General features: G+C 41.6%; 1 protein-coding gene across 1 annotated transcript in view; it reads left to right on the forward strand.

The window, feature by feature from the left end:
• Positions 1-1,816: 1,816 nt before the first annotated feature.
• Positions 1,817-27,865, forward strand: part of LOC146861968 (uncharacterized) — a 36,752-nt gene continuing 10,703 nt past the window's right edge. The window contains exons 1-2 of the mRNA XM_085643048.1: positions 1,817-2,270; positions 6,651-10,838. Coding sequence (XP_085499174.1) covers positions 6,694-10,838 — 4,145 coding nt within the window. The 5' untranslated portion in view covers positions 1,817-2,270; positions 6,651-6,693. The remainder of the gene's footprint in view (positions 2,271-6,650; positions 10,839-27,865) is intronic.

The following is a 27,865-nucleotide window of genomic DNA, read 5'->3' on the forward strand; positions in this document are numbered from 1 at the left end:
CTATAACTCACGCGACCGTAATCCTCTGCTGATGACATATGTGTCTTTATGAAAAAAAAATATTTGTAATATATGTATAACTAAAATTTAATGGAAGAAGACATGGGCAAATAAGTGTCTAAATACAGTATTAGCATCAGCAGAGGATTACGGTCGCGTGAGTTATAGTTGCCTACAGTAACTATAACGGGGGAATTTCATTGGTTTTTTATCAGTAAAATGTCCAGCTAACTATAACATGTGTGAAACCTATGGTTTTTTCAGTGAATTACCTACTGGCGGTCGCCAGTAGGTAGTTATAGTTAGGACCACGTTTCCATAGGAAAACCTCAACATTCTATTTTGAATAACTTTGGCGCCGGTCGACGAATCCTCGCGAATTTCTCAAAATAGGTGGGGCGCTACGCTCCGCTCCTACCCTGAAAGTCTCGGGGGGATCCGTCAAGCGGGGGCTGAGATAAAAGGGGGGTCCCAAAACGCGTTTTTCCCATGCATTTTTCCATAGGACCTTTAGAACGAGCTACAGCCCGAACGGCTGAACAGAATTACTAGAAATTTGGCAGAGAGGTAGTCCGTAGGTCAAGGAAGTGCCTTTTGTAGGTTTGGTGTAAATCAGTTCAGTTGATTTTGAGAAAATAGCCTTTAAATCAATATATATATCTGAGCCAGCTTACGGTACGCTTACCGTACGCTTACGGTAAGCGTACGGTGGCGTGCGCGAGCGCGATTCTGATTGGCTCTTAGATCTTAGTAAACATTCGAATCGGCCGAAACCAGGAAGCGGCGGCCGCCATTTTGTGTATTTCACTCTGAAAAAAAAGAGTGAAAACAAGGAAAGGGGGCAATGAGGAGAGTTACAGACCCCCTAACAATTGTAAGGGGGTCAAAGAAGGACAGAAAAGTACAAAAAAAACATTTATTGATTTTAAAAAAAATCACGGGGTACGCGTACGGTAAGCTCACGGTAAGCGTACGGTAGAAAAAAATAAAAATAAATAAATGAAAATCAGATTTAAGAGTTTAGAAATTAGGGAGCTCTAAAAAGAGCTGTTGTGTTTATGGAGTCATTTTTTTAGTGGTACCTACAAGTAAGTACCGATGCAGAGTCTAAGGTTCAAGAGGAAGACTCTGTTCCCTTCATCATTGAAGTGCACACCATCTCCTCTATAAATGTCTTGCATGTCGTAACGCAAGTTGTTGTGGTAAATGGCACCCATACCATAGTCACGGAGGAAAGCAGAAACAGATTTGTTGACGTGCTTTCTTGCTTTGTCAATCTGTGGACAGAAATGATTGGACCAGTTCCATTTTTGCCTTTGGCATATGTTGGAAAACACAAAGGCAGTTTTAGGGAAAAGTGTAAACAGTTGTGCAAAGGTGTCCTTCATAAGCATTTCCAGACCTACCCCAGTCAAAGTGCCTAGGTCATTGCCACCACAGTGCACTATTATGAGGTCAGGGTGTTGGATTTGCATGAAGGATTTCACCAATGGCATCAATTGGTGCCACTTTAACCCTCTCTGACCAATCCATTTAATGTCTACATTTGGCAAAGCAAGGTCTCTCACCATATCTGTTTTCTCTGCAAACTTTTCACTCCAGAAGACATAGCTGTGCCCTACAATCCACACTGTGAACATCTTCAAAGGAGAACTGGATGCACTCAGGAGGTGTCTTTCAGTAGAATGGCAATATGAAAAGAAAGACAGTTTGGAAATGGAGGCATACATATTTTTTACAAAACAAAAAGAACTGATTGGCTGTTTCATACTATTCTAGAAAAAAAACTAGGCTGTATGTGAAAATTAATAGAAGCATGTTTTGTATTGGTACAAAAAAATGTGTAACCAAAGAACAGTACTATGGATTTGCAGTTAGGTTTGAAAAGTCAAGCACTCTTGCTCTGTGGAATTGAAACATTGTGTGTCGAACTTCTGACCTAACTGCACACAGCAGTGTTCCATGAGCTGTTGCTATGGTAGCAGGCAGAAGTCAAGTTGGGGGAAGGGTACTAGGCAGAAGTCAAGTTGGGGGCAGGGTACTTTTGGAAAAGGGTTGGTTTTCAACCAATAGAAATGTGTCATTACATTTGAAAAAAAGGGGGAAGCACTGAGATTTGAAACTTACATGTATATGTGTGGAAAAATAGAGGGAAAGTTTGCCATTATCTGGTTCTGCTGAGAGGAGAGAGGTGTACAGAACAGAGATCCTGGCTCTGATAATCTGCTGTTTGAGTGACACATTTCTTTCACAACTAACTAATTTTAAAGGTGAGTTTACAGTTTGAGAGGGGATGTATGTGGTAACTTAAGAAATGAATAATAGAAATGGGAATTGTTTTTGTTGTAGTTACACATGGTGGATTCATAATGTGTCAGTCTGTAAAAGAGATTTTCACTTGGCCCGAAAAAAAAAGAGCAGTAAGTGTGCTTTCAAATTGGCAAAGAAATTTCGTTTTGGCACTAATGTGAAAACATGACTCTGTGTGCATAGAAGAATTATAGGCAGAAATGTATTGCGTCTTGCTCTGGTGATTTCACAGTTGCAGTAGATGGAAAAGAGGAGCGAATTTTTGGGGGAAGAAGCAGAGGTTTAGCACACACCCATGTGCTTGCCATGTATAGTCATGCACAGTAATTAGAAGCGAGTGGGGTTTTCAGGTTTAAGTCTGTAATGCAAATACATTCAGCATCACTAAGGCTGGTTGCCCCTGCTGGAGTGTAGGCAGTCACAGAGAATACACACGGTGGTGGTCTGAAAAAAAAACTGCTTGGACATGTGCATTTAAATAAATTAAAAAAAAAGGTTTCAGAATGTGTCAGTCTGTAAAAGTGATTTCAAATTGAAAAAAGAGATTTTCACTTGGCCCGAAAAAAAAAGAGCAGTAAGTGTGCTTTCAAATTGGCAAAGAAATTTCGTTTTGGCACTAATGTGAAAACATGACTCTGTGTGCATAGAAGAATTATAGGCAGAAATGTATTGCGTCTTGCTCTGGTGATTTCACAGTTGCAGTAGATGGAAAAGAGGAGCGAATTTTTGGGGGATGAAGCAGAGGTTTAGCACACACCCATGTGCTTGCCATGTATAGTCATGCACAGTAATTAGAAGCGAGTGGGGTTTTCAGGTTTAAGTCTGTAATGCAAATACATTCAGCATCACTAAGGCTGGTTGCCCCTGCTGGAGTGTAGGCAGTCACAGAGAATACACACGGTGGTGGTCTGAAAAAAAAACTGCTTGGACATGTGCATTTAAATAAATTAAAAAAAAAGGTTTCAGAATGTGTCAGTCTGTAAAAGTGATTTCAAATTGAAAAAAGAGATATACACTTGCCCCCGAAAAAAAAAGAGCAGTAAGTGTGCTTTCAAATTGGCAAAGAAATTTCGTTTTGGCACTAATGTGAAAACATGACTGTGTGTGCATAGAAGAATTATAGGCAGAAATGTATTGCGTCTTGCTCTGGTGATTTCACAGTTGCAGTAGATGGAAAAGAGGAGCGAATTTTTGGGGGAAGAAGCAGAGGTTTAGCACACACCCATGTGCTTGCCATGTATAGTCATGCACAGTAATTAGAAGCGAGTGGGGTTTTCAGGTTTAAGTCTGTAATGTAAAAACATTCAGCATCACTAAGGCTGGTTGCCCCTGCTGGAGTGTAGGCAGTCACAGAGAATACACACGGTGGTGGTCTGAAAAAAAAACAGCTTGGACATGTGCATTTAAATAAATTTAAAAAAAAAGGTTTCAGAATGTGTCAGTCTGTAAAAGTGATTTCAAATTGAAAAAAGAGATATACACTTGCCCCCGAAAAAAAAAGAGCAGTAAGTGTGCTTTCAAATTGGCAAAGAAATTTCGTTTTGGCACTAATGTGAAAACATGACTCTGTGTGCATAGAAGAATTATAGGCAGAAATGTATTGCGTCTTGCTCTGGTGATTTCACAGTTGCAGTAGATGGAAAAGAGGAGCGAATTTTTGGGGGAAGAAGCAGAGGTTTAGCACACACCCATGTGCTTGCCATGTATAGTCATGCACAGTAATTAGAAGCGAGTGGGGTTTTCAGGTTTAAGTCTGTAATGCAAATACATTCAGCATCACTAAGGCTGGTTGCCCCTGCTGGAGTGTAGGCAGTCACAGAGAATACACACGGTGGTGGTCTGAAAAAAAAACAGCTTGGACATGTGCATTTAAATAAATTTAAAAAAAAAGGTTTCAGAATGTGTCAGTCTGTAAAAGTGATTTCAAAGTGTAAAAAGAGATTTTCACTTGGCCCGAAAAAAAAAGAGCAGTAAGTGTGCTTTCAAATTGGCAAAGAAATTTCGTTTTGGCACTAATGTGAAAACATGACTGTGTGTGCATAGAAGAATTATAGGCAGAAATGTATTGCGTCTTGCTCTGGTGATTTCACAGTTGCAGTAGATGGAAAAGAGGAGCGAATTTTTGGGGGAAGAAGCAGAGGTTTAGCACACACCCATGTGCTTGCCATGTATAGTCATGCACAGTAATTAGAAGCGAGTGGGGTTTTCAGGTTTAAGTCTGTAATGCAAATACATTCAGCATCACTAAGGCTGGTTGCCCCTGCTGGAGTGTAGGCAGTCACAGAGAATACACACGGTGGTGGTCTGAAAAAAAAACAGCTTGGACATGTGCATTTAAATAAATTTTAAAAAAAAGGTTTCAGAATGTGTCAGTCTGTAAAAGTGATTTCAAAGGGTAAAAAGAGATTTTCACTTGGCCCGAAAAAAAAAGAGCAGTAAGTGTGCTTTCAAATTGGCAAAGAAATTTTGTTTTGGCACTAATGTGAAAACATGACTCTGTGTGCATAGAAGAATTATAGGCAGAAATGTATTGCGTCTTGCTCTGGTGATTTCACAGTTGCAGTAGATGGAAAAGAGGAGCGAATTTTTGGGGGAAGAAGCAGAGGTTTAGCACACACCCATGTGCTTGCCATGTATAGTCATGCACAGTAATTAGAAGCGAGTGGGGTTTTCAGGTTTAAGTCTGTAATGCAAAAACATTCAGCATCACTAAGGCTGGTTGCCCCTGCTGGAGTGTAGGCAGTCACAGAGAATACACACGGTGGTGGTCTGAAAAAAAAACAGCTTGGACATGTGCATTTAAATAAATTTAAAAAAAAAGGTTTCAGAATGTGTCAGTCTGTAAAAGTGATTTCAAAGTGTAAAAAGAGATTTTCACTTGGCCCGAAAAAAAAAGAGCAGTAAGTGTGCTTTCAAATTGGCAAAGAAATTTCGTTTTGGCACTAATGTGAAAACATGACTGTGTGTGCATAGAAGAATTATAGGCAGAAATGTATTGCGTCTTGCTCTGGTGATTTCACAGTTGCAGTAGATGGAAAAGAGGAGCGAATTTTTGGGGGAAGAAGCAGAGGTTTAGCACACACCCATGTGCTTGCCATGTATAGTCATGCACAGTAATTAGAAGCGAGTGGGGTTTTCAGGTTTAAGTCTGTAATGCAAATACATTCAGCATCACTAAGGCTGGTTGCCCCTGCTGGAGTGTAGGCAGTCACAGAGAATACACACGGTGGTGGTCTGAAAAAAAAACAGCTTGGACATGTGCATTTAAATAAATTTTAAAAAAAAGGTTTCAGAATGTGTCAGTCTGTAAAAGTGATTTCAAAGGGTAAAAAGAGATTTTCACTTGGCCCGAAAAAAAAAGAGCAGTAAGTGTGCTTTCAAATTGGCAAAGAAATTTCGTTTTGGCACTAATGTGAAAACATGACTGTGTGTGCATAGAAGAATTATAGGCAGAAATGTATTGCGTCTTGCTCTGGTGATTTCACAGTTGCAGTAGATGGAAAAGAGGAGCGAATTTTTGGGGGAAGAAGCAGAGGTTTAGCACACACCCATGTGCTTGCCATGTATAGTCATGCACAGTAATTAGAAGCGAGTGGGGTTTTCAGGTTTAAGTCTGTAATGCAAAAACATTCAGCATCACTAAGGCTGGTTGCCCCTGCTGGAGTGTAGGCAGTCACAGAGAATACACACGGTGGTGGTCTGAAAAAAAAACTGCTTGGACATGTGCATTTAAATAAATTAAAAAAAAAGGTTTCAGAATGTGTCAGTCTGTAAAAGTGATTTCAAATTGAAAAAAGAGATATACACTTGCCCCCGAAAAAAAAAGAGCAGTAAGTGTGCTTTCAAATTGGCAAAGAAATTTCGTTTTGGCACTAATGTGAAAACATGACTCTGTGTGCATAGAAGAATTATAGGCAGAAATGTATTGCGTCTTGCTCTGGTGATTTCACAGTTGCAGTAGATGGAAAAGAGGAGCGAATTTTTGGGGGATGAAGCAGAGGTTTAGCACACACCCATGTGCTTGCCATGTATAGTCATGCACAGTAATTAGAAGCGAGTGGGGTTTTCAGGTTTAAGTCTGTAATGCAAAAACATTCAGCATCACTAAGGCTGGTTGCCCCTGCTGGAGTGTAGGCAGTCACAGAGAATACACACGGTGGTGGTCTGAAAAAAAAACAGCTTGGTTTCATAATGTGACAGTTTGTTATACAGATTTTCACTTGCCCAAAAAAAAAGAGGAGTTTGTGTGCATTCAAATTGGCAAAGAAATTTCGTTTTGTGACTATTGTGAAAAGAAATGTAGTAATATATTTAAATACAATAAAGAATTTTTTTTTTAGTTTTTTTGCAGGTATTGCTGAAGAACAGTGAACAAAATTTAAGATGCCTACAAAATCTCGAGTTCAAAAAACGCTAAAAAAAAAACTATATTTGAGGACAACTGGAGGACCAAAGTTAGTAGAAGATGCTGATGTTGGGAAAAAGAAAAAATCTTCTGGTAAGCAAAAAAGACAATTCCTAAACAAAATATTGAAAACAAACAAAAATGTACAAAATGTCTGTTCTCGGAAAAATGTAACAAAACCTACAGAACAGCAAAAAATTGAGGATTTAGTTAATGCAAATATACCTTCTGCAATTGAAAAGTTTAACATAAACAGAAAAACAGCATTTAAAGAGATACGTAGAAAAATGTTTCAGAGAAGAGTTATGTCCAATTTGATAAAGGATATAAAGAAATATAAGCAAAAGGCTAAATATTATAAGAGAAAAAAAGAAATTGAAGCCATTGCAGCAAAGGCATTAGAATTAAAAAGGAAACTATTCATATTAATTTTGAATAGGATGCGTACATTAGATAAAATGGTTAATGTACTGAAATCACAAAGCAAAAGCAAAAGAGTAGTGAACAGAACAAATTTTTGTAAAGTGTTTTTAGGAAAGTGGATGCATAGCTCAAGTAGTGAACCTTTTTTTAATGAAGAGAGCTATTTTCAAAGTAATAGTTTGCTGCATGCAGTTGACACCAGAGGTCGTTCATACGAAGTAAAAAATGGTTGCATAATGGAGAAGGAGATAATGGTTCCAAGAGATGAGGTACAAGTGATGGCAGATGAGGCAATGGGGAGACGTCCTAAAGCCCCAGTGTACACTTGGAATTGTAGTAGTATTTGCACTGTGCGTCAGGAATCTATTGACAGATTTCGAGAGTTTCTAAGAGAATATAGTAAAAAAAGTGTAAAACAAAAGATTAAGGTGCTTCAAAGTCTGGATCCATGCAGAGTGAGAGAGAATACTGGTTTGCAGGGTCATTCTCTTGCTTGTCTATCTAGAAAAGTGTGCAATAGTGTTTTCCATCATTTTAGGATGCTGGCTGTTCATCATACTGAAATGAGAAAGTTTGTGAGACGGTTGTATTTTGCCAAAAGTCCAGCAATAAAGTTAAATGAATTGAATAGGGCTCTGTTCCGAGGAACGGTATCAGATGTAGAGAAGGTTGTTGATGAAATTCAGTTTTGTTACTTTGGTCCTGAACAAAACAGTGCAGAGAAGGACACAGTAAATGAGGCAGAAGTGGAAGAGAATGTAGAACCTTGTGTAAGTAAGACATTTAATGATCACATAACAAAATTTGCAATAGTCTCTAATGAAAGACCAAATGTTACTTGTATTTGTTGCCGCAGAACTCATTATAGAAAACAAACTAGGAATGTTGATCTCTACAGAAAGAGTGAAAATGAAGATAATTATAAGTGGATGGATTTTGCAACATATATATTTCTTGAAAATTGTTTTGAATTGGGTGAAGATCAGCGTATTTGTAAATACTGCTACAACAAGTTAGAGGAAAATAGAATGCCGACCAGAGCTGTACATAATAATTTAGAATTGGATGCTATTCCTGCTGAACTTTCTGAATTAAATACATATGAGTCTATACTCATTCAATGTGTTCATCCGTTCCAGACCATAGTACGTATGGAGCCCAAAACTGGTAAATTACCTCCTTCAGATTTACTGAGAGGTTTAAAAGGTAGAGTGGTGTATTTGCCCTTGGATTTGAAAAAAAATATGGAAACTATTGATGCGGATACTTTGGAAACTGAACCATTAATTATTCTGGTTAATGGTGTACCTACAAAGAATAAGAAGATTTGGCAGGAGCTGGTAGATGTGCGGAAAGTACAAAGAGCAAATTTGTATTTGAAAAAAAATAACAAATGGTATGAATCAATTTATATAGTAGAAGAAGAAGAAGAAGAAGATTTACAAGGAGATACAGAAACACCAAGTGGACAAATTGAAAAAGTGGACAAGTCAAAGGAAGAAGAAATTTATGAACATTTTAGCATACATCCTCTCCATTCGAAAGAAGTTATGGGAGACAATATTGATCTCTTTCAGATGAAGAAAGCAAAAGGAAATCCCGTGAGTGTATGGGAGGAGAGCTTGGAAGCTCGATGTTTTCCCCAGCTGTTTCCTAAAGGAAAAGGAGGACGATACGATGAACGTCCGGAACAGATTCCAGCTTCTGAGTATCGGACTACAAGACTATATGCTGAAGATCCCAGATTTCGACAAAGTATCCCTTATTTGTTCCATCTTTTATTTGAAAGCGACTTGTCTGCACTGTCTTATGCAGTAAATCACATTTTAAAAAGTGGAGTACATTTACAAAATGTGTCTGCTAAGGATTTTATGGAGAAAGTGCAGCACCGAGATGATCATTTGGAAACACAACTGATCAATCTGATGGCTTGTCAGCGTGGGACAAATGAATATTGGTACCGACGCCATGGTGAACTAAAATGCATGTTACGCAATTTAGGAACACCAACATGGTTCCTTACCCTAAGCTGCGCCGAGTACGCTTGGGATGATTTAGTGGATTTTCTACGAGAGGCCAATTCAAACATTGAAAACATCGAATACAAGACAGCAGGAGAACTGTGCTCATTGGATCCGGTTAATGTTTGCAGATATTTCAATCATAGATTTGAGGCTATGATGTCCTTCATCTGCAATAAAAAAAATCCACCCCTTGGAGAAGTAGTGGATTTCTTTTGGAGAAAAGAGTACCAGGCAAGAGGTGCTCCTCATATTCATATGCTGCTGTGGATCAAGGATGCCCCAAAGTTTGGAACAGATACTGATGAAGCAGTGTTATCTTACATTGAAGAATATGCAACATGTGCTATACCTAAAAGCACAGAAGAGTACAAGTTAAAGGAGCAAGTTCTACGTTTCCAAAGTCATCGGTGTGGAAAATACTGTCGACGGAAATACAAGAGCAAAGAAAAATACTACACTAAATGTCGATTTGGATTTCCTAGACCTGTTCTTACAAATGGAAGAGTCAACAGTTTTATGTCAGCTGTGAGACATACTATCACAAGAAAATCACCTAAGAATACCTACAACCTTAAAAGAAAAGAAGAATCAAAAAATATAAATGACTACAACCCAGTCATTTTATCCATGTGGAACGCTAACATGGATATACAGTATGTTGCTGACAATTCCATTGCTGTTGCTCGATATGTAACGTCTTACATTACGAAATCAGAAAAAACAGAATTGAAGGAAATGTGGGAAGAGATTTCTCACGAGAAGACTGTCAGTAAGAAGCTGTACAGTTTCAGTTTGAAGATGTTATCGCATCGAGAAATTGGATCCTACGAATGTTCAGATAGATTATCTTCTGCAAGTCTCTACTCGAAGTCAAGAAGAATAATTTGGGCAAGTTTAGGCCTTGCAGCAATGAGAAATCGGGTACTGAAATCTGTTGGAGAAATTGAATATTTGGCACAGTTCGAACCTGAAAGTACAGATATATTGAAAACAAACATGTTGGACACATATTATCCCAAGAGAAGTCATCATCTGGAGAACATGTGTCTCTATGAAGTGCTGCAGAACTACATTTATTCACGGAAAGCTGCAGAAGACATCAATAATGGAAAATATAAAGTCGTTGGTGAAGAAGGATGTTTGGTGAAGCAAACCAAAGGAAGTTTGATAAATCACCGGAAGCTGAGTTGCGACACTACCGACAAGAAAGAATTTTACTACTTGGCTCTTTTACAGTTGTTTAAACCATGGCGTTCAGAGGATGAACTACTGGGAGAATTCCAGAGCTATGAAGATTCTTTTAATGCTTGCAAAGACAGCATACAATGCAGTACATTCTCAACTTATCTGCAAATGTTAAATGAAGAAATTGAACAGGAAACTACAATTGCAGCAGAAATTGCTAGAGACAGTTCTCAGGACAGCCAAAGTTCAGGAACATACAGTCAAGATCCCCTAGGACAACCAATCGTTGAAAATGAAGCATCAATAGCCATGAATGAAGTGGAAACGGCTATGAATCAAGCTCAAGAAGAATTTATAGACTTAGAAAATTTGGAAAGACAACTGAATCAAGAGCAGCAACAAATTTATGAAGAGATCAAAAACAAAATTGATCACGGATTTCTACATGAAAAAAAAGAGTGCTCATGCACATCATTTCATCCAATCAGGATGTATGTAAGCGGACAAGCTGGCACTGGAAAAAGTTTCCTAATTAAAGTCATCAGAAGCTACCTAAAGCAAAAAACAGATTCTACTTTGTCTTGTGTGGTTACTGCTCCAACTGGGTTAGCAGCATATAACATAAAAGGAATCACCTTACATCGTTTGCTAATGTTACCAGTGGAGCATGAGAACAAAATACAATTCAACAAGCTAACTGGAGAAGCATGCTTGGAAGTTTCAAGAGTATTGAAGAAGATGCAAGTTCTCATTATTGATGAGGTGAGCATGGTATCAAACTTAATGCTTGCCTTTGTGCATTTAAGAATGCAGCAAATTTTGAAGACAGACTATGACGTGTTATTTGGTGGAAAACACGTCATAGTTTTTGGGGATCTTTTGCAACTTACTCCGGTTAAAGGACAACCAGTGTTTAATACTGTGACACATGAAGACACGAAGAAGTCATTGGGAAGCATCGGTAATACAAATATTTGGTCCTTCTTTGAGTACAAGGAACTTACAACTAATATGAGGCAAGCAAACGATGAAGAATATGGAAGTATTCTGAAAGATATCAGGATTGGACTACTCACAGAAGCTGGCAAAAAAGCATTACAGACTCGGCTGCTACATAATTTATTTCCAAAGGAAGAAATAGTTGCAGAGAAGATATACAAGAACATTGCAGAAAACAAAAGTGTCATCTGCTTAATGCCAACTCTACGTGAATGCTCAATATTCAATGAGGAGCTTTTGAAATTGGAAAAGGAAGAGATCAGGAAATTGGAAGCAGTGGACAAAATTGAGGATGGAAGAATTACTGTCACAGTAACAGGCAAACTGAAAAATAAATTGGACTCACTAGAGAAGAACATCTCCAAAACAGCAGGATTAGAAAAAAATCTATATGTTTGCATGAACTGTAGAGTGTTTTTAAGGAGAAATTTGGATGTTGAAAAAGGCTTAGTAAATGGAGCGATGGGAAGAGTTGTGGGTTTTATTAATTATCAGAAAAAAGATGGAATTGAATGGTTAAAAATAAAATTTGATCAGATAGAGGAAGTTAAAGACATTTGTCGTTGTTCAGTTCGTTTCATGCTTGTGAAAGACTTATATGTACGTAGGAAGCAGTTTCCGTTTTCACTAGCATATGCTGTAACTATTCACAAGTCTCAAGGATTGACTGTAGATTGTGCATTTGTGAACATTGGATCTAGTGTGTTCAAAGAAGGTATGGCATATGTTGCTTTGTCACGAGTCAAAACATTATCAGGTTTATTCATGATAGACTTCGATGACTCAAAAGTTAGTGCTGATACAAACTGTGTAAAGGAGTATAATAGATTAAGAAGAAGCTATGCTCCTCATTTAGGTCAGTATCCTGTGTTGGAGAAACGTGTAGTTTCTCGTAAAAGGAGAAATGAGAATATCTGTAATGAAGATGTAGAGAAGAGGAAAAAAAAGAGGAGTGATGTAATTGCAAGCAAAAAGAATAAGGAAAATGAAGAACAGGTTGTAGGATGTCATTTTGAAAATAGCTCTGGTGTCAACTGCTACGCAAATGTAGTGCTGAATGTTGCTTTTTATCTGGAAAGTTTGCAAGAGCAGATAATAATAAATCAGGGAAAAAGATTCTGTTCAGAGCTCAGTCTCCTTTTTCAAAAGCTGAGTAAAGATAAAACTCAAATAGAAAGTGCTACTGATATTAGAAAACTTTTAGATGTATGTTCAGGACGAACACAGTTTTCTCAAAATGAACAGCAAGATGCTCACGAATTTTTGATGTATTTTCTTCAGGTAGTGGAAGAAGAAGGAGTTCCCATTGACATTTTTTTTGGTCTCTCTTATAAATGGGAACATAGTTGTGATAATTGTTATAATATAAGTGGTTCTATTGTTGATAATGAAAGGTTTATTTATTTGACATTGCCAGAGAGTAAAACAGTCACTTTTGCAAACTTAGTTAAAGATGCTAATCATAGCATGAAATGTGGTGAGTGTAATTCTGACATGTTATCAACATTAATTTTAAGGGAATACGGACAGTATGTAATTTTAATGATGCAACGATGTAGAGCTGATGGATCAAAATTGGATACTTTAATAAAGAAGTTTACAGGACAGCAATTATCAATTTCAGGAAAAACTTTTGTAACTGTTGCAATAATTTTCCATGATGGACCTACTGTTACTTCTGGACATTACACAGTTTATCTAAAATGTGAAAAAGGATGGACACTGTGTAATGATTCCCAATTGATTTTCAAACAACGTTTGCCTTTTGATTTAGCAAATTCCTATCTAATCTTCCTGAAACCTAAATTTTAGAGAGACTTGGCAAGATCTGGACAAAATAATTTTACCATTTTACAGGATTACCATTGCAATTTTGTAGAAAAAAGATTTTTAAAATTATCATTTGGCCTAAAGGAAAGATAACCAATTGTAATGTGGACTTTTTAAATTTTTAATGCAATTTTGAAAAACCAATAATTTAGAGATTATCGGTAACTTCTGCACATTTTAAATTTTGGAATGCTATTGGACTGCCATTGGAAATTTTTACAAAAATGATTTAAAAAATTACTATTTGGCCATGTGGAAAAGTAAGCAATTCTATTGTGGACAAAATAAATTATTCGAAAAATTTTCGTGAACCAAAATGTTACAGAGAATCGGAGAGATCTGGACAGATTAAACTTTAGAATTTTAATGGTTTTCCCTTGGAAATTTATTCCAGGGAAAGAATAAAAAATACTATTTGGCCTAAAGGAAATAAAATCAGATGTATTTTGGAGTTATTTGAGATATATTATTGTGAATGTACTTCTGAAACAAAAATATCAGACGGTATTTTAAAGAAAAAAGTATTGTTTTTAGATGACATTTTTTAAGAATAATATGCATTTCTGTAATGATAAGTTTAAGTGAGAAGAGATTCTGGGCTTTTTTAATACAATCTTTGAGATTGTTATTTTTTTTTGCCCGCTGTAAAATGATGAATGCAATTGCTTTCACAATTTATAGTGAAATGCAATATATTCTGAAAACAGCAAAAATAAGGCAAAAATATTTTTGGGGAAAAAATGTAAATATGTGTACTGTATTATAAAATGTTTTAAAAATATTAATACTTTTTTCTTTTTTTTCAGATCGATATAGAAAATTTTCGTAAACTACAACCATTTTAAAAACTATTTTTTAAAAAAACAAATGAATAAATATTTTTTTCAGTGAGTATGGTAAGTCAATAGTAATAATTGTAGTCTTTCAAGGACCTTGTAATGTGAAAAATGATTTTTAGTGTTTTTTTTAAAAAATAAAAAAAAGGTACGCTTACCGTACGCGTACGGTAAAAAAAAAAAAAAAAGTTTTTTTTAAAAAATGTAAAAAAAAGATGAAAGATAAGGTTGGCTCTTAAAAGAACCGTTGTGTTCATGCAGGGACAGAGGAAAGGAACCATGGGAAAATCATTCAAAGCTACAAATGTGCTGATCTATTTTGTTATTCACTAGGGAAACACTGGTCTCCCTATAACAAATTAGAGCTTTACAAAATGTGCAATGAATATCAACCTTCCGAAATCGAGGGTTCATTTCCAGAGGGCCAGCAAAAGGAGATTCTCCCCCCACAGATGAAGGGCTCACCTGAGCTGCAGAAGAAGGAGTAAGCTCTGCAGGTGATGGTCCAGGCTGAGCTGCTGTGGATGTACTGGCTCGTCTTTCTGAAGAGTTACCTCCAAAAAGATGACCATGTGTCCTTCTGTGTACATCCTGGAGGTGTCTCTTCATGGTGTGATTCCCAAAGGAATACTTCCTGTTAGGATTACCTCTAGAAAGTACACGCTGACACAGCTTGCAAGTTACTAAGGGTGCATTCACCTTTTGCTGGCCTTCTGGAAAAGTAAAATAATCCCAAACATAAGAAGGTTTTACTTTCCTCGCTCTCTGCCTCAAGACAGTGCTGCTGGTGCTAGCCTCACTCTCAGAAGAGCTCTGCTGTTCTGCCATCGTATCCCAAAGACAAACCAGCTCCTTCTCCCAAGGGATCACAAGCAGAAATGAGGGGAATGGGTGTGGTGTAGGAGAGTTCTAGAACTGAAAGTAGTTTCAACCAATCAAAAGTTGTGTTTCAAGATCACATGACCTACCGTACGCTTACGGTACGCTTACGGTGCGCTTACGGCAAAAGTGCGCATGCGCGTAAAAAAGACACGCGCTTGCGCGCATGCGCATAACAGTCACTCCCCGGCACTTCCGCGTAACGTGCGCGTGTGGCGTAAGCGCGCACGCGTCCCACGCGCAGTACGCGCGGCTACGCAAAGTGCGTAACTATACGCAAGCAGCGTAGATAGATTACGGACGTTGCGTAAACCGTACGCTTACCGTGAGCTTACGGTACGCGTACTATAAAAAAAAAAAAAAAAAAAAAAAAAATCTGGAAATAAATTTTACATGTTTATTTTAAAAAATATATATAAAAAAAATATTTAAGGATTTAAAAAATTAAAGCATAGTCTTTATAAAAGATAAGAAAATTAAAATAAAAATATGTTTGAAAAAAATGAAGAATATAAAAAAAAAATAGCATTTAAAAAACCTTGCAAATTCACTGAAAAAACCATGGGTTTCACACACGTTATAGTTAGGAATTAGCATTTAAAAAACCTTGCAAATTCACTGAAAAAACCATGGGTTTCACACACGTTATAGTTAGGAATTAGCATTTAAAAAACCTTAGAAATTCACTGAAAAAACCATAGGTTTCACACACGTTATAGTTAGGAATTAGCATTTAAAAAACCTTAGAAATTTAGTGAAAAAACCATAGGTTTCACACATGTTATAGTTAGCTGGACATTTTACTCGTAAAAAACCAATGAAATTGCCCCGTTATAGTTAGTTCAGCTAACTATAACTCGCGCGCCCGCAATGCACTGCTGATGACGTCACATATTACATCACTCATGACATGGTCAGTGACATCACTCATGACATCACTGATGACATCTCAAATGACATCACTGATGACCTCACTGATGACATCATCCAGTGAATGTGTGTTATTCTGAAAATTAAATATGTTTTATATATGTATATCTCATGGTCGATGGAAGAATAAATGGGTATATAAGTGTCTAAATGGATGATTTGTTTTTGAAAAATTGATTGTGTAACTGACTGATTAAGTGTATCATAGTGAATACATGGCTTAGTGAGTAATGTTTAAATATGTAAATATCTGTATCAGTCTCTCACTTTGTGTATAAGTGGCTGCATGGGTTGGTGAGTAGCTACATGGGTGCCTATTTAGGTTATTAGTTGTTTTTTTGAGTATCAGTCTGAGTGTCTGCATGGTTCGGTGGGGGGTATTACGTAGTGCATCGGTGCATGAATGAGTGACTCACTGTTTGTATGTGTTGAACACAGCATGTGTGCAGGACTGTATGGGTGGATGAGTGTGTGTATGGGTGTGTTAGTGAGTGAATGACTGTCTCAATAGTGTCTTCAGGAGTAACTACATACGTTTTAAACTAGTATATGTGACTATTGGTGTATATATGTGAGTATATGTGAAAGTGAGAGATTGAAAGAGTTCCTGTATGAATAAGTATGTGTTTCTATAAGTGATTGTTTAAAAGACTAAGTATGTGTAAGTTTCCGTAGAAGTAAGTGTGGTGGTGTGTGTATAACTGTATATGCAAGTAAATGTATGTTTGATTCTTTATTAGCATGAGTGACTATGTGTGTGAGTAACTCTATGGATGAGTGGCATTGTGTAACAGGATGTATAGATGTATGAGTACATATGATGAGTGAGTACATGTATGAGTGACTGTATAGGACTGTTGGTGAATGAGTGGATGTGTATGTGGATCTTAGAATTACTGAAGAGGTTGTTGTAACTGGTATTGGTATGTCCATTGTTTTGAAATTTTTAGTCTCTATTTTTGAATGTGTGTATCAAAGCTTATATTAAGGTGAGAGGAGGTCTGCCACTCTATCACAAGGATGATGTCATCAGTGAGGTCATCAGTGATGTCATTTGAGATGTCATCAGTGATGTCATGAGTGATGTCACTGACCATGTCATGAGTGATGTAATATGTGACGTCATCAGCAGTGCATTGCGGGCGCGCGAGTTATAGTTAGCTGAACTAACTATAACGGGGCAATTTCATTGGTTTTTTACGAGTAAAATGTCCAGCTAACTATAACATGTGTGAAACCTATGGTTTTTTCACTAAATTTCTAAGGTTTTTTAAATGCTAATTCCTAACTATAACGTGTGTGAAACCTATGGTTTTTTCAGTGAATATATATATATATATTCACAGAAAAAAACATAGGTTTCAGGCACGTTATAGTTAGGAATTAGCATTTAAGAAACCTCAGAAATTCACTGAAAAAAACATAGGTTTCAGGGGTGTTATAGTTAGCTGGACTTTTCACTTGTACAAAACCATTGAAATTCCCCCGTTATAGTTAGTTCAGCTAACTATAACTCGCAAGCCCGCAATGCACTGCTGATGACGTCACATATTACATCACTCATGACATGGTCAGTGACATCACTCATGACATCACTGATGACATCTCAAATGACATCACTGATGACATCACTGATGACATCATCCAGTGAATGTGTGTTTTTCTGAAAATTAAATATGTTTTATATATGTATATCTCAAGGTCGATGGAAGAATAAATGGGTATATAAGTGTCTAAATGGATGATTTGTTTTTGAAAAATTGATTGTGTAACTGACTGATTAAGTGTATCATAGTGAATACATGGCTTAGTGAGTAATGTTTAAATATGTAAATGTTAGAAGGGGACCTCAGAGGGGCCCGGAGGGGGCCCTGACTGTCCTGAGACCCACCCTCAAAGTATCGTAGCCGGGCACTGGCGGGAGACTCCGCAGGGGAGGAATCTCGTATCTAGGATCGTACACTCGGCACCACACGACAAAGAGACACCACACCGAGGGTTCTTAGGATTCAAGCTTTATCAAACCGAAGTAGTAGGATCTTTATGATCAGCAAGGCAGATATTTACAAGCAGAGCGTGGGCTCACAGAGTCTTGGCGGGGGTAGGAGGTAGCGGGACAGTCTTTGGGGGGATATGGATCAAATGCAGGAGCGTACCCGGCGCACAGCTCACAATCCTCGAGCCGGGGGGTACGCTTGTCGACGTGGGGTCCGGCGGGACCAAAGAGAGTCTGGGGGAGCCGCGAGTCACTCAGCAGGCTCAAGCACGAGTTCGGAGGTCTTACGATCTTCAGGGAGCCGCGAGTCACTCAGCAGGGCTCAAGCACAAGTTCGGAGGTCTTACGATCTTCAGGGAGCCGTGAGTCACTCAGCAGGCTCAGGCACAAGTTCGGAGGTCTTACGATCTTCAGGGAGCCGCGAGTCACTCAGCAGGGCTCAAGCACAAGTTCGGAGGTCTTACGATCTTCAGGGAGCCGCGAGTCACTCAGCAGGGCTCAAGCACAAGTTCGGAGGTCTTACGATCTTCAGGGAGCCGCGAGTCACTCAGCAGGGCTCAGATGTTCCAAGGCGAATCTGCCGGACAGTCCCAGAGCACCCCTTGTTATAGGTCGACCCCTCTTTGATGTCCGGAGTCTGTGCAGGCAGGGGTCTTGTCACCTGGGGGTCGCTTGTCGAGGTTTCCTGCCAGATTGTATGACATAATTTCGAAAGACAAAAATTCGACCTACAAAAATATCGCAACAAAAATATCGTGGTCAAGAATATCGACATCCTATCTACAACATGGTAAGTACAAAAATATCGATAATTTAATATCGATGTCAAAAATATCGTAATTCAAAAATATCGTTTTTTTTTAGTTTAAAAATATATGTAAAATAAACCAAATAATACTTATAAATCAAAGAAACATAATTAAATATATTGTATAATATGTAAAATGTATAATAAATATATATAATTAAATGAAACTTTAATGAAACATATATATATAATATATAATGTATACACTTACTTAATAATTACTTTTAATAATAATTTCTGTAACATATAAATTATTAAATATTTATTTAAATTACCAATACATCTATACACATAAAACAATAACATTAATAAATATTAAATAATTACATATAGCAAATAATAATCAATAATTTTAATTTGAATAATTTTTATTATTAATTATATATTACAATAGCTAAAATATTACAAAACATATTTAATATCAGACACAATAAAACTACTAGTCCAACTTCAACAAAAACAACAGTAAGGAAAATGTTGGATAGCGTAGGGGTAAAAATAACTATTCCAACTCCCGAGAGTGCAACAGTAGGGAAAACATTGGATAGCGTAGGGGTAAAAATTACTATTCCAACTCCAAAGAGTGCAACAGTAGGGAAAGCGTTGGATAGCGTAGGGGTAAAAATTACTATTCCAACTCCAGAGAGTGCAATAGTAGGGAAAGTGTTGGATAGCGTAATGGTAAAAATTACTATTCCCACTCCAGAGAGTGCAATAGTAGGGAAAGTGTTGGATAGCGTAAGGGTAAAAATTACTATTCCCACTCCAGACAGAGCAACAGTAGGGAAAAGTTGGATAGCGTAGGGGTACAAATAACTATTCCAACTCCAAAGAGTGCAACAGTAGGGGAAACGTTGGATAGCGTAGGGGTAAAAATTACTATTCCAACTCCAGAGAGTGCAATAGTAGGGAAAGTGTTGGATAGCGTAAGGGTACAATTTACTATTCCCACTCCAGAGAGTGCAATAGCAGGGAAAGTGTTGGATAGCGTAAGGGTAAAATTTACTATTCCCACTCCAGAGAGTGCAACAGTATAGAAAACGTTGGATAGCGTAGTGGTAAAAATAACTATTCCAACTCCAAAGAGTGCAACAGTAGGGAAAACGTTGGATAGCGTAGGGGTAAAAATTACTATTCCAACTCCAGAGAGTGCAATAGTAGGGAAAGTGTTGGATAGCGTAAGGGTAAAATTTACTATTCCCACTCCAGAGAATGCAATAGTAGGGAAAGTGTTGGATAGCGTAAGGGTAAAAATTACTATTCCAACTCCAGAGAGTGCAATAGTAGGGAAAGTGTTGGATAGCGTAAGGGTAAAATTCACTATTCCCACTCCAGACAGTGCAACAGTAGAGAAAAGGTTGGATAGCGTAGGGGTAAAAATTACTATTCCAACTCCAAAGAGTGCAACAGTAGGGAAAGCGCTGGATAGCGTAGGGATAAAAATTACTATTCCAACTCCAGAGAGTGCAACAGTAGGGAAAGCGCTGGATAGCGTAGGGGTAAAAATTACTATTCCCACTCCAGATAGTAAAACAGTTGGGAAAGCACTAGATAGCATAGTGATTCTATGAACATTATGACCAATTCAATAATTTGTTATAAAAAAATTGCATGTTAACAATGTTTAAAAAAAATAATTATTATTAAATACCAATTATGTAAAATAAATATTTAAATAAATAAATTTAAATTACATCCCACACTATTCCCCCTTTAACACACAACACACTACACATACAAAATACACAATAGATTTAAATATCAATTTATCTCTTATTTACAATTAATAATGCATTCTTTATAATTAATATAGTTATTAATTCTCTAATTAATACATATTAACTACGAAATTACAAATATTCACCTATTAATTATTAATTAACAATACATTAATTAGCAATAACAACAAATAAAATACAATAATCAATTATTTATATTTACTATATTTAACTAACTAATAACAATTAATTAATAATAATTACAAATAAATAAAATATATCATTATTTATTTTATTTTAATTACATCCAACCCTATTCCCCTATAAACCCACAACCCACTACACATAAAAATTCACATAATTAATTTTAATTATCAATTAATCACTTAATAAAATTAAATCACCAATTAATTACTAATTAACAATTAATTAATTAACTATAACAATAAATAAATATTATTAATAAACTAATTATAATTTATATAATTAACCAAATAATAAAGTATTTTTACAATTAATAATTAATTAAAAATTATTTAATCTATTAATCAAATTAATTACCAATTATTAATTGATTACCAATTAATTAATCATAAATACCAATTAAACAATACATATTAATTCATTAATTATAATTACATTACTTCCCACCCTATTCCCCTATAAACCCACAACCCACTACACATAAAAATTCACATAATTAATTTAATTATCAATTAATCACTTAATAAACTTAAATCACCAATTAATTACTAATTAACAATTAATTATTAACAATAAAAATAAATAAATATTAATAATAAAGTAATTATAATGTATATAATTAACCAATTAATAAAATAATTTTACAATTAATAATTAATTAACAATTAATTAATCAATTAATTACCAATTATTAATTAATTACCAATTAATTAATCATAAATACCAATTAAACAATACATATTAATTCATTAATTATAATTAAATTACTTCCCACCCTATTCCCCTATAAACCCACAACCCGCTCTGATACTAAAACGCTAAATTAAATGTAAAATAATTATAAATCTCTAAACATTTATTTTTAAATGTATTAAAATACATTACAATAATCTTTAACATACAAATAAAATACATATTAAATGACATTACACTAAATAAATATCGATATTATTGACATCGAAATTTTTACTTACGATATTACTTACATCGATATTAAGTACTTCGATATTATTAACTTCGATATTACTTACCTTGGGATCGATATTCTGTCCATCGATATTCTTGACTTCGATATTCTGTACCTACGATATTAAAAACACGATATTATTGTAGGTCGAAATTTAAAACTCGATATTTTGGCTAAACACCTTCCTGCCATTGTCTTTTGATCCTTTCAGGGCCGGGTCGGGAGGAGTCCCAGACACCCAGCAGGCGTGGAGCCAGCCCTCAGGGAGGCCGGAGGGCCGATCGAAACCCATCGTCCCAGGGGAGTTCAGAGGTGCGATAGAAACTGCTCCTCTCTCTCTCATCCCCTGGAAGCGTGATGTCCTCCAGCCGGAGTGGCGCCTCTAGGCCCGGGTTGTGCTGGGGCCGGGCGGCCATCTTGATGCATGAAGTGGGCACGCGTGCCCGGGGTGGCCGAAAGGAGAGGGGCCATGGACGGGGATGCCCGGGTCGCGTGTGTGTGTTCTGGTGGGAAGGATCGGCTGGGCCGTGTGCTTGGGGTCCCAGGTACCAGGTTAGGTAGTGCGAGGACAGGAAGAGCCATGCTACGAGGCCGGGTCTAACACGTGTCCCCCCCAGCTGAAAGCCGGAGAGAACTACCCATCATCTTGGGGGGTTCTCTTCGCTGAGGCGGAAGAACCGGGAGAGGCCGTCAGCGTTGGCGTGGTCCGTACCAGGGCGATGTTCTACGGTGAAATCCATCCCCTGGAGGGAGATTGACCACCGCAGTAGCTTGGGGTTTTCTCCTCGCATCTGCATGAGCCATTGCATGGGCCGATGGTCGGTTTGGACTTTGAAATGGGTGCCAAACAGGTAAGGGCGCAGCTTCTTGAGGGCCCAGACTACGGCAAATGCTTCGCGCTCAATGGTGCTCCACCTCTGTTCTCTGGGCAACAGCCGCCGGCTGAGGAAGGCGATGGGCTGGTCTAGGCCTTGGTCATTCACCTGGGACAGGACGGCTCCAATGCCATGCTCGGAGGCATCGGTCTGGACTACTAACTCCTTGGAGTAGTCGGGAGCCTGGAGGACGGGGGCCGTGCACATGGCCTTCTTTAGGGCATCGAACGCTTCCTGGCAGGCAGTCGTCCACTGCACCCTCTTGGGCTGTTTTTTGGATGTGAGTTCGGTGAGGGGGCCAACCAGGCTGCCATACCCCCGGATGAATCTTCGGTAGTAGCCAGTGAGGCCCAGGAAGGCTCGGACCTCCGTTTGGGTGGTGGGTGGTTCCCAGGCTAGGATGGCATCGATCTTTGGCTGTAGAGGGGCGACCTGACCGCTCCCGACCTTGTGCCCCAGGTAGACTACTGATCCTTGCCCAATCTGGCACTTGCTGGCTTTTACTGTGAGGCCTGCCTGGCGCAGGGCGGTTAGCACTCTCCGGAGGTGCTGGAGGTGCTCACTCCATCCGGAACTGAAAACGGCGATGTCGTCTAGATAGGCCGCACTGAACTGTTCCATCCCAGCCAGGACCCTATTCACCAGTCGCTGGAAGGTGGCCGGGGCATTTTTCATTCCGAAGGGCATTACGCGTAAGCGATAATGCCCATCTGGGGTGGAGAAGGCGGACCGCTCCTTGGCTTCCTCTGTGAGCGCAATCTGCCAGTATCCGCAGGTGAGGTCGAATGTGCTGAGGAACCGGGCCGCCCGAGTCGGTCAATGAGCTCGTCGGCTCGGGGGATGGGGTGGGCATCGGCCCGGGTGACGTCATTGAGCCCCCGGTAGTCCACGCAGAATCGGAGCTCGGGGGCGACACCGGGGGCCGCTGCCTTCGGAACTAGGACCACGGGGCTGGCCCAGGGACTATCGGATGGCTCGATCACCCCCAGGGTCAACATCTTCGAGACTTCAGCTTGAATGCAGGACCGGACCTGGTCAGGGACTCGGTAGGCTCGGTGTCTTACTGGCGGGCTGTCCCCGGTGTCCACGTCATGGACACACCAGTCGGTGACTCGGGGGATCAGGGAGAAGAGGTCGAAGAATTGTCTTAGGAGCTGGCGACAGTCCGCTTGTTGCTGGTCAGTGAGGGATGGGGAGAGGTTCACTCCTTCCACGGAGCCATCCTTCTCCTTGACACACAGGAGGTCCGGGAGGGGATCGGACTCATCTTCGGCCCCGTCATCGGTGGCCAGCAGGAGGCTCAGTTCTGTCCGCACGAAGTGAGGCTTGAGGCGGTTCACGTGTAGGACCCGCAGGGGATCCCGGGGCGACTGGACGTCCACCAAGTACGTGACTGGACTCTTCCGCTCAATCACTTTGAAGGGCCCGGTCCACTTGTCCTGGAGGGCGCCAGGCTTCACGGGGGCCATGACCCATACCTTCTGGCCCGGCTGGAACTCGACCAGAGTGGCATTCTGGTCGTACCAGCGCTTCATCTCTTCTTGGCTTGCCTCCAGGTTGGCCTCGGCCAGCTCTCGGAACTTCCTGGTCTGGTTCCGGAGGGCCAGAACGTATTGGAACACATCTCGTGGGGTGGTCTGGGGTGCTGCCTCCCACCCTTCCTTAACCAAGCTGAGGGGACCTCGGACGGGGTGTCCATATAGTAATTCAAACGGGCTGAACCCCAAGGACTTCTGTGGGACTTCCCGGTAAGCGAACAGGAGGCAGGGGAGCAGGATGTCCCACTTACGCAGGAGGGGTTCTTCTAGGCCGTTGATCATCCCTTTCAGAGTCCGGTTAAACCTTTCTACTAGGCCGTTCCCTTGGGGATGGTACGGGGTGGTGAACTTATAGGACACTCCACATTGTTGCCACAGGGACGTCATGTATTTTGAGATAAAATTAGTGCCGCGATCGCTCACGACCTCGCGGGGAAAACCCACCCGGGAAAAGATCCCCATCAGGGCTCGGCCCACCACGGGAGCCGTGACGGTGCGTAGGGGGATCGCCTCAGGGTATCGGGTGGCGTGATCCACTAGGACCAGGATGAAACGGTGACCTTGGGAGGTGGGGGGATCCAGGGGCCCCACGATGTCGATTCCGACTCGTTCGAATGGGGTACTGACGACCGGGAAGGGTTGGAGGGGAGCCTTGCGCTTCCCCCCACTCTTCCCACTAGCCTGGCACGTGGGACAGGACTTGCAGTGGGCTTCTACAGCTGCTTTCATCCTAGGCCAGTAAAAGTGAGTCATGAGACGGCTGTAGGTTTTGTCTTGACCCAGGTGGCCGGCGAGGGGGACGTCGTGGGCCAAGCCCAGGAGGAAGTCTCGGAAGCGTAGGGGTACCACCAGCACCCGGCCGGATCCTAGCTCCACTGACTTCTGCTCACTGTACAAGAGGTTATTCTCCCAATAAACTCGGTGCGTTCCGGTTTGGTCGCCTGCGGCTTGGCCCTCGGCCTGGTGCCGCAGTCCGACCAGGGAAGGACAGGTGGCTTGCTCCCGGCAGAACTCCTCCCGGGTGGGCCCGCCCTCGTGGCGCCACGGGGCCAATTCGGCCAGATCGCCTAACTCGGGGACCGGGGTGGTGTCGGACGGTGAGGGTTCGTCGCTGGCGACTGACCCTCCCGATGGGGGGACGGCAGGACCCTCGGCGGGGACTGCTCTGACTCCCTCGGTCGGGGTGTCCTCGACTTCCCCCAGGGGGGTGAGTCGGGCAGACATAGATCGGGTGGTGGCGCACACCCACTCGGGGAGTCCCATCATTCCTAGGTGGGCCTTGCGCTCGACGTACTTCCAGGGAGAACTCTCCAGGTCGTTCCCTAAGAGGCAGTCGACCAGCTGGGAGGTTCTTACGGCAACCCTCAGTTTACCTATCACCCCTCCCCACTCAAACGGCACCAGGGCTACCTGGCACATACTCTCTCTATTATCTGCGGAAATTACGGGGCAAAAGACGTTGGGTAGGATCTGCTCCTCGGGGACTAAGTGCCTGAGGACACCGGTGATGCTGGCCCCGGTGTCTCGCAGGGCTTCTATTTGGTGGCCATTGATCTTGACGAGCTGCCCGTACTTCTTCGTGTTGGAGGGCAGGAGGCTACCAGGGACCATCTCTCTATCTCCCAGGGATACTAGGGCCATAGCTGCGGGTTCCCACTCCCCGGTGTCCTCAACCTCCTCCCCCAGGGCTACGTTGGCTATCTGTCTAGCAGGGTTTGCAGCAGGGGGGACCTGGGGGGCCATGGGGCACTCCGGGTCATTGGCGTAGTGCCCGGGCCTCTGACAACGTAAACAAGTGATGGTTACCCGGTGCCCCCGTCTCCCGGGGGGTCCGGAGACTGGTGGGGGGGGCGCCGGGAAAGGTGGAGGTTGGGCCTTCGGGGGACTCGACTGGGACTCTCTCTGCCCTCCCTGGTTCCCTCCCCCTCTCTGGCGGGGTGGTCCCTGACTGGCTCGGGGGTATTCTCCTACAATGCTCCGGGGGACCCGGGTGTTGGTCCAGCGGTCTGCTTCCACAGCCAGCTTTTGGGGATCGGTGAGTTTGCTGTCGAGCAGATGCTGGCGTAGTTCCACAAAGCAGTTCGCAGCCAGGTGTTCCCACAACATGAGGTCGGTGAGTTCCTCGAGGGTGGTGACCTTGCTGCCCTTGATCCACCCATCGAAGGCCCGACTGAAAAAGTTTACATACTCCACCCAGGTGGTGCCCGGGATCTTCCTGCAGTCCCGGAATCGCTGACGGTACATCTCTGGGGTGAGGCCGTACCTAGTGAGGAGAGCCTCTTTCATGTGGCTGTAGGAGGTCTGCAGGGAGAGGGGTAGGTCGAGCAGGGTGTCCCTTCCTTCGCTCAGAAACCGTCCCCACAGCCCTGCCCCCCAGTCCTTCTGCGGGACCCGATGAGAGGTCATGGCGACCTCGTAGGCCCTGAACCATTGTTGAATGTCATCATTTTTATAATATTCTTTGACCATGTCCTTGGGGATGTGGACCTTCTGTTCCGCCGGGGAGGCCGCCTCTCGGTTCCCCGGGGGCCTCCCTTCCTCGTTTCTGGCTTTGAGCTCGATCTCCTTCAAGCTGCGTTCGTGCTCTAGTTGGAGCTTCCTTCCTTCGTGCTCCCGTTGGAGCTTCTTCTCTTCCAATTCGCCTTGTACGCGCATTTGTTCTACTGCTAGCTTTTTTTCCGCTAATTTCAATTCGCCTTCGATTTTGAGTTTGGCCAACTCGAGTTCGTGATTGCGACTTCTCTCTCTGTCTGCGAGTTCTTCCGGGGAAAGGCCCCCGTCTGGCACGAAGCCTCGCACCTGGTTGCTGCTGCTTTCGCCTTGGGGGGTTCTGCTTCGTCGTGTCGCTCCCCCATGCCTTCTGGGCGGGAGGCCCCGGCATCCACCCAAGCTTTCAGTGCTTTCTGCAAATCTTCTTTGGTGTTGAGACCGGTGGTAGCGATTTTAAGTTCTTTGCAGAATTGCTTCAGTTCTTTGTGCGTGTATTCTTCTAGTTCTTCCACCTGGAACACCCTGTTGGTGTTGGTTTCTGCGGGGCTCATGGCGCTTCCTTCTGCCATCTTTGTCGGTAGTGCGTCAGTCGTTCACGGTACGATCTCTAGGTTATGGGCCCGAATCCCGTCGCTTGCCACCAATGTTAGAAGGGGACCTCAGAGGGGCCCGGAGGGGGCCCTGACTGTCCTGAGACCCACCCTCAAAGTATCGTAGCCGGGCACTGGCGGGAGACTCCGCAGGGGAGGAATCTCGTATCTAGGATCGTACACTCGGCACCACACGACAAAGAGACACCACACCGAGGGTTCTTAGGATTCAAGCTTTATCAAACCGAAGTAGTAGGATCTTTATGATCAGCAAGGCAGATATTTACAAGCAGAGCGTGGGCTCACAGAGTCTTGGCGGGGGTAGGAGGTAGCGGGACAGTCTTTGGGGGGATATGGATCAAATGCAGGAGCGCACCCGGCGCACAGCTCACAATCCTCGAGCCGGGGGGTACGCTTGTCGACGTGGGGTCCGGCGGGACCAAAGAGAGTCTGGGGGAGCCGCGAGTCACTCAGCAGGCTCAAGCACGAGTTCGGAGGTCTTACGATCTTCAGGGAGCCGCGAGTCACTCAGCAGGGCTCAAGCACAAGTTCGGAGGTCTTACAATCTTCAGGGAGCCGCGAGTCACTCAGCAGGCTCAGGCACAAGTTCGGAGGTCTTACGATCTTCAGGGAGCCGCGAGTCACTCAGCAGGGCTCAAGCACAAGTTCGGAGGTCTTACGATCTTCAGGGAGCCGCGAGTCACTCAGCAGGGCTCAAGCACAAGTTCGGAGGTCTTACGATCTTCAGGGAGCCGCGAGTCACTCAGCAGGGCTCAGATGTTCCAAGGCGAATCTGCCGGACAGTCCCAGAGCACCCCTTGTTATAGGTCGACCCCTCTTTGATGTCCGGAGTCTGTG

The sequence above is a fragment of the Triturus cristatus genome, chromosome 2_2 (assembly GCF_964204655.1).
Source record: "Triturus cristatus chromosome 2_2, aTriCri1.1, whole genome shotgun sequence".
Taxonomy (NCBI): domain Eukaryota; kingdom Metazoa; phylum Chordata; class Amphibia; order Caudata; family Salamandridae; genus Triturus; species Triturus cristatus.